We start from the raw sequence: 7,500 nt of genomic DNA, 5'->3' as shown, positions 1-7,500 counted from the left end.
TGTGTGTGTGTGTGTGTGTGTCTGTGTGTACGTGGGTGTGTGTGTGTGTGTGTCTGTGCATATGCGTGTCTCTGTGTGTCTGTCTCTGTGTGTGCGTGTGTGTGTCTCTGTGTGTGTGTGTGTGTGTCTCTCTGTGTGTGTGTGTGTGTCTCTATGTGTGTGTGTGTGTGTGTCTCTCTGTGTGTGTGTGTGTGTGTCTCTATGTGTGTGCGTGCGTGCATGTGCATGCATGCATGACATTTGTAAACCACTCACTCTCCCACACCAAACCCCATAGAGAAAACCAGTGATTTTAGCTCACCGGGACACAGGAGCTGCTGGTCTACTGCTGCCTCGTGTGGTCACTTTGTGTCACTGATTTATGACTAAATGAAATATTTTTAAAGCCGAATTCATTAAAATCAGTCATTGTAAGTTAGTGATGGAGGCAGCAGTGGATCAACAACTCCTGTGAACTCCTGTGTCTCTGTGATGTTAAAATCACTGGTTTACTCTATGGGCTTTGGTGTGGGAGAGTGAGTGATGTGTTTATAACGTATTTTAACACATTTAAAACGTGTCATTTGCTGCTAAAAAACAAATGGGTTATTATAATATAAAATATAAAACATATATTCACTCAGATCGTATTCAGAGCAGAAGAACACGATCATCACCCGTTTCTCTTGTGTTTTCTTCACCTTCTGTCGTCGCCGTGACAACCAGAGTCTGGGCTTGTGTTTAAATGAGCTCTGACTCTGTGTTCCTGTCCGGTCTGAAGCTCCGCCTCCACGTTTCACACGTATACAAACACATGGATGGATGTTGCTGTGTGTTTCTGTTGCCGTACGTTTGTTTTTGCTGTTGTCATGGAGACTAAATGTGTGTGTGTCAAATAACTATGATCTAATGTTTCTAATGATTCTCAAAGTAGAAACCACTAACTCCTCCTCCTCCTCCTTTTGTCTCCGCCCCCCCCCCCCCCCCCCCCGCGGCTGCAGGAGAGGAAGTTCGTGGGCGGGTCTGGTCAGATCAGCGAGTGCATGGCGAGGGAGCTCGGCGAGCGCGTCAAGCTTCAGTCTCCGGTTTACAGGATCGACCAGACCGGAGACATGGTGGTGGTGGAGACGCTGGACAAGCAAACCTACATGGTGAGGACATGAGGACAGACAAACCACTCACGCTCCCACACCAAACCCCAATAGAGAAAACCACTGATTTTTGCTCACGGTGGACACAGGAGCTGCTGGTCTACTGCTGCCTCGTGTGGTCACTTTGTGTCACTGATTTATGACTAAATGAAATATTTTTAAAGCCGAATTCATTAAAATCAGTCATTGTAAGTTAGTGATGGAGGCAGCAGTGGATCAACAACTCCTGTGAACTCCTGTGTCTCTGTGATGTTAAAATCACCGGTTTTCTCTATGGGGTTTGGTGTGGGAGAGTGAGTGGTTTACAAACTTCAGTTTCCTGTTGGAAAAGACAGTCGAACAGTGAAATAAAGACATGAACGTGTTCTAAAGACGTCGTAGACTTAAACTGTCGTAGATTTTATTAGATGATTATTTTTGTTAATTGGCTAAAATCTGTTTTAAGTCACTCGGTAGAACTCACACCAAACCCCATAGAGAAAACCAGTGATTTTAGCTCACGGTGGACACAGGAGCTGCTGGTCTACTGCTGCCTCTTGTGGTCACTTTGTGTCACTGATTACAGTCTAAATTAAATATTTTCAAAGCCGATTTCATTAAAATGAGTCATTGTAAGTTAGTGATGGAGGCAGCAGTGGATCAACAACTCCTGTGAACTCCTGTGTGATGTTAAAATCACTGGTTTTCTCTATGAGATTTGGTGTGGGAGAGTGAGTGACTTTGGTGTGGGAGAGTTTTTCCCTTTAAATCAACAACATGAGTTCAAGTTCTTTCACTTTGTTCAACATCTATTTTTGCCTCTGCTGCAGTATTTTTCCCAGCATGCTCTCTGGTTCAACATTTACATTTACTCGACAAGAACAAATAGACCTGGACCACACACACACACACACACACACACACACACACACACACACACACACACACACGGTCCTCTGCTGCCACCTACTGGTATTTTGGCTCATGTTGCACTTTGTCTCACTGTGTGTGTGTGTGTGTGTGTGTGTGTGTGTGTGTGTGTGTGTGTGTGTGTGTGTGTGTGTCTCTCAGGCCAAGTACGTGATTGTGGCGACCCCTCCTGGCCTGAACCTGAAAATGCACTTTAACCCCGAGCTGCCGCCGCTGAGGAACCAGCTGATCCACCGCGTGCCCATGGGCTCCGTCATCAAGTGCATGGTTTACTACAAGGAGAACTTCTGGAGGAAGAAAGGTACACGCTTTTATTTTTATTAATATTATTATTATTATTATTGTTCTGTTCATATGACGCTTCCTTTCAAAATAAAAGACCCAAACGCGGGTAAATAACGTTCCATAAAAGCAGGATTAAGCCTTAGTTTAAATGAAGGATTATTATTATTGATGAACGTTGTGTTTTGTTAGGTTTCTGTGGCAGCATGGTGATCGAGGACGAGGGCGCCCCCATTGGTCTGTCCCTGGATGACACCAAGCCTGATGGGAGTGTTCCTGCTATTATGGGGTAAATATAATGTAGATTATTATTATAATCCACATATATGTAGTAGTATAATCTACAGGACACCAGTGAAGTCTGTAGTATTTGTACTACACTGTTTTATAGTGATGATAATAACTAATACTTTGAATAAGAATGATTCAAAAGTATGTTTTTTTTTCAAATATATGTAGTAGTAGTATAATCTACAGGAATACTAATAATAATGTGTCGTATAAATCTGTAAAAACAAAGAAACAAATGTGTTTTAATCTTTATTTTTCTGCAGATTCATCCTGGCCAGGAAGTGCAGGAGACTGTGTGACCTGAGCAGAGAGGACAGGTGAGGGACATCTGGGACATCTGGGACATCAGGGACATCAGGGACATCTGGGACATCAGGGACATCGGGGATACTGGGACATCAGGAATACTTGGACATCAGGGACATCAGGGATACTGGGACATCAGGGACACTGGGATATCAGGGACATCAGGGATACTGGGACATCAGGGACATCAGGGATACTGGGACATCAGGGACATCAGGGATACTGGGACATCTGGGACATCAGGGACATCTGGGACATCTGGGACATCAGGGACATCAGGGATACTGGGACATCAGGGACACTGGGATATCAGGGACACTGGGATATCAGGGACATCAGGGATACTGGGACATCAGGGACATCTGGGATACTGGGACATCAGGGACATCTGGGATACTGGGACATCAGGGACATCTGGGACATCTGGGACATCAGGGACATCAGGGATACTGGGACATCAGGGACATCTGGGACATCAGGGATACTGGGACATCAGGGACATCAGGGACACTGGGATATCAGGGACATCAGGGACATCAGGGATACTGGGACATCAGGGACACTGGTATATCAGGGACACTGGGATATCAGGGACATCAGGGATACTGGGACATCAGGGACACTGGTATATCAGGGACACTGGGATATCAGGGACATCAGGGATACTGGGACATCAGGGACATCAGGGACACTGGGATATCAGGGACATCAGGGATACTGGGACATCAGGGACACCAGGGATACTGGGACATCAGAGATATCAGGGATATCAGGGACATCAGGGATATCTGGGACATCAAGGATATCTGAGACATCAGGGATACTGGGACATCAGGGATATCAGGGATGTGAGACATATTTAATGACATTAAACAGGTTTGTTTGTTTGTTTTTTTGTTTTCAGGCTGAAGAAAATCTGTGAGATTTACTCTAAAGTTCTGGGATCAGAGGAGGCTCTGCATGTGAGTGTGAACAAACCTGAGTAAAATATGTTAGCGTATTTTGTACGTTTCGTTAAAAATGAACGCAATCCGTTTGCCTAACAACATAAAAAACTAATGTCAATTTATATGAGACGCATCAAAGAGGAAAAGTTACTAAAAGGTCTCGCAGATTTAAAGGGGCGTGGCCACGGCAAACATCGCAGGTTTAGGCTAATTCCGACCATTCGCCACCAAACAGGAAGTGCCCCGTAACTTCACCGTACATTGACCGACCTGCTCGAAACTGCATAGGTGAGACCAGGGACACTGGTCCTGCACACAGGAAGTAGGTCATCCAAAACAGGAAGTGCCCTGTAACTTTGGTATACATTGACCGATTGCCTTGAAATTTCTCTCCGAGGTTTCTTTCATAATCTTGGATGTATATTTATTTATATACACACACACATATATATATATAGTTATATATATCTTATTTTTTTATTTCCTGTTTGTTTCAGCCGGTTCACTACGAGGAGAAGAACTGGTGTGAGGAGGAATATTCTGGAGGCTGCTACACCGCTTACTATCCACCAGGTGTCCTCACACAGTTTGGCAGGTAGGTAAGACACACACACACACACACACACACACACACACACACACACACACTCTATTCTACCATTAATTCAACATATTACAATTACAATGTGTGTGTGTGTGTGTGTGTGTGTGTGTGTGTGTGTGTGTGTGTGTGTGTGTGTGTGTGTGTGTGTGTGTGTGTGTGTGTGTGTGTGTGTGTGTGTGTGTGTGTGTGTGTGTGTGTGTGTGTGTGTGTGTGTGTGTGTCAGAGTGCTGCGTCAGCCTGTAGGCAGGTTATATTTTGCAGGAACAGAAACAGCCACAGAGTGGAGTGGATACATGGAAGGAGCTGTTCAGGCTGGAGAGAGAGCAGCAAGGGAGGTGAGAGAGGAGAGAGGAGGTCCACACACACACACACACACACCTGATGATCTCCTCCTCTTACTCCTATGGAGACACCTGTTCCCTTAGCTCCTCCTCCTTGTCCTCATCCTCCTCCCTCGTCTTCTGTCTGATGATTGGCCCTCAACTCTATGTTCTCCTCCATGTTCTCCTCAGTGTTCTCCTCTGGTTTGTCCTGAAGGTCTTGTCTCCTCCTCCTGCTCCTCCTCACTGACCCTCCTCTGTGTTCTCCTTCCTGTTCTCCTGAAGTTCTTGTATCTCCCTCCTCCTCCTCCTCCTCCTCCTTCTCCTCACTGATCCTCCTCCTTGTTCTCCTCCATGTTTCTCCTCCTCAATGATCGTCCTCCATGTTCCTCCTCCTCCTCACTGATCCTCCTTTATGTTCTCCTCTATGTTCTCCTCCATGTTCTTCTCTTCACTGATGCTCCTCCTTGTGCTCCTCCACGTTCTCCTCCTCCTCCTCCTCACTGATCCTCCTCCTCCTCCTCACTGATTCTCCTCCATGTTCCTACTCCTCCTCACTGATCCTCCTCCTCCTCCTCACTGATTCTCCTCCATGTTCCTACTCCTCCTCACTGATCCTCCTCCTCCTCCTCACTGATTCTCCTCCATGTTCCTACTCCTCCTCACTGATCCTCCTCCTCCTCACTGATCCTCCTCCTTGTTCTCCTCCATGTTCCTCCTCCTCCTCACTGATCCTCGTCCTTGTTCTCTTCCATGTTCTCCTCCTCCTCCTCCTCCTCCTCACTGATCCTCCTCACTGATGCTCCTCTTTGTTCTCCTCCATGTTTTCCTCCATGTTCCTCCTCACTGATGCTCCTCCTTGTTCTCCTCCATGTTCTCCTCCTCCCCTCCTCCATGTTCTCCTCCTCCTCCTCCTACTGATGCACCTCCTTGTGCTCCTGCAGGTCTTGTGTGTGATGGGTCATCTCCAGCAGAGTCAGATCTGGCAGTCTGAGCCTCCGTGTTTGGTGAGAAACAGAAAAATCTTCCTCTTTCGTCGTTGCCTTCTCTGATGAAGCTGAATAAATCCCTCGCTCCTCCACCAGGAGGTGCCGGCGTTGCCGTTCGTCACCACCTTCTGGGAGAGGAACCTGCCGTCGGTGGGCGGCCTCCTGCGGCTCGTGGGCGTCTCCGGCTTCCTGTGCGGAGCCACCGCCGCCGCCCTGCTGGCGTACAAGAAGGGCCTGCTGCCGCGCAGCTAAGCCCGCTAGTGCGCTAACGCCGCGAATGCTCGACACTGCCACACGGTGGCGACTGTGAAACAGTGCAGCAGGTTTTTTTTAAGAGGGAACGCACGAGAGACTGCGGAGCTCACGCTCACGAGTCGAGATTAGACGTGAAGAGGTTTTTACAATCGGACGACTTCAATCTGATTCAGATTAAAATCATCTGTTTAAACTAACGATAGAAATAGAAACAAATGTGAAGATTAACGTTCCACATAATGCCAATGACATTTCCATTCTTGATCACATGAGAGTTTGTTTACTCACCGTGTGTGTGTGTGTGTGTGTGTGTGTGTTGTTGTACTTGTGGCATACTGAGGACCAGTGAGGGTTTTTAACCAACAAAGTGAGATCATTTTTACGGAGTTTGGTCGGTCCTCACTTTGTTTTCATTGAAATCACTTCCTTTGCGATGCTATAACATGCTATACTCAGTTTGTCAAAAAAAATAATTAACATTTTGGACGACATAGTATAGTATGACGTTTTTGCCAAATTTTGTGTCAATTTATTTTTCACATTTTGGACCAAAAATTTTGTGTCAAATTTTGTTTTCAAATTTTGGACCAAAAAAATTGGGTCAAATTTTTTTTTCCGATGTTGGACGACATAGTATAATACGTTTTTGTCAAATTTTGGACCAAAAATTTTGGCTAATTTTTTTTTTCAAATTTTGGACCAAAAATTTTGGCAAATTTTTTTTTTCACATTTTGGACCAAAAAATGTGGGTACATTTTTTTTTCAGGTTTTGGACGACATAGTATAATATGACGTTTTTGTCAAATTTTGGACCAAAAATTTTGGGTCAATTTTTTTTTCAAATTTTGGACAAAAAATTTTGGGTCACATTTTTTTTCAAATTTTGGACCAAAAAATGTGGGTTCAATTTTTTTTTCAAATTTTGGACGACATAGTATAATATGACGTTTTTGTCAAATTTTGGACCAAAAATTTTGGGTCAATTTTTTTTTCAAATTTTGGACAAACAATTTTGGGTCACATTTTTTTTTCAAATTTTGGACCAAAAAATGTGGGTCACATTTTTTTTTCAAATTTTGGACGACATAGTATAATATGACGTTTTTGTCAAATTTTGGACCAAAAATTTTGGGTCAAATTTTTTTTCTAATTTTGGACGACATAGTATAGTTTGACATTTTTGTCAAATTTTGGACCAAAAATTTTGGGTCAAATTTTCTTTTCAAATTTTGGACGACAGTATAGTATCGAAAAAATCGAAAAAGTTTTCCAGCCCTTTTTGCTGTGGGGATCCACCTGCAGACATTTTATGGTACTGCAACCAGTAGTTCTATATAGATGTCATTCATGAAGTAGATACTTGTAATTGGGTTGATTTATAAAGTGGAAATGCTGGACCTCACTTTGTCAGCAACCCAGTCCTCAGTATGCAGCAAGTAAATGAATGTGTGTGTGTGTGTGTGTGT

At 44.4% G+C, this 7,500-nt stretch overlaps 1 protein-coding gene across 1 annotated transcript in view; it reads left to right on the top strand.

The window, feature by feature from the left end:
* mao (monoamine oxidase) overlaps window positions 1-6,030 on the top strand; it is a gene marked incomplete at both ends in the record, with an annotated part of 20,429 nt that extends 14,399 nt beyond the window's left edge. The window contains 9 exons of the mRNA XM_083906717.1: window positions 981-1,130; window positions 2,181-2,340; window positions 2,514-2,610; window positions 2,876-2,929; window positions 3,823-3,880; window positions 4,363-4,460; window positions 4,693-4,804; window positions 5,734-5,796; window positions 5,875-6,030. Of these exons, the coding sequence (XP_083762843.1) occupies window positions 981-1,130; window positions 2,181-2,340; window positions 2,514-2,610; window positions 2,876-2,929; window positions 3,823-3,880; window positions 4,363-4,460; window positions 4,693-4,804; window positions 5,734-5,796; window positions 5,875-6,030 (948 nt within the window). The remainder of the gene's footprint in view (window positions 1-980; window positions 1,131-2,180; window positions 2,341-2,513; window positions 2,611-2,875; window positions 2,930-3,822; window positions 3,881-4,362; window positions 4,461-4,692; window positions 4,805-5,733; window positions 5,797-5,874) is intronic.
* Window positions 6,031-7,500: the final 1,470 nt, after the last annotated feature.

Source organism: Microchirus variegatus, assembly GCF_963457635.1.
Source record: "Microchirus variegatus genome assembly, chromosome: 20".
NCBI classification, from domain to species: domain Eukaryota; kingdom Metazoa; phylum Chordata; class Actinopteri; order Pleuronectiformes; family Soleidae; genus Microchirus; species Microchirus variegatus.
Note: the sequence above shows the minus strand (reverse complement) of the source record. Positions and strands in the feature narration are given on the sequence as shown.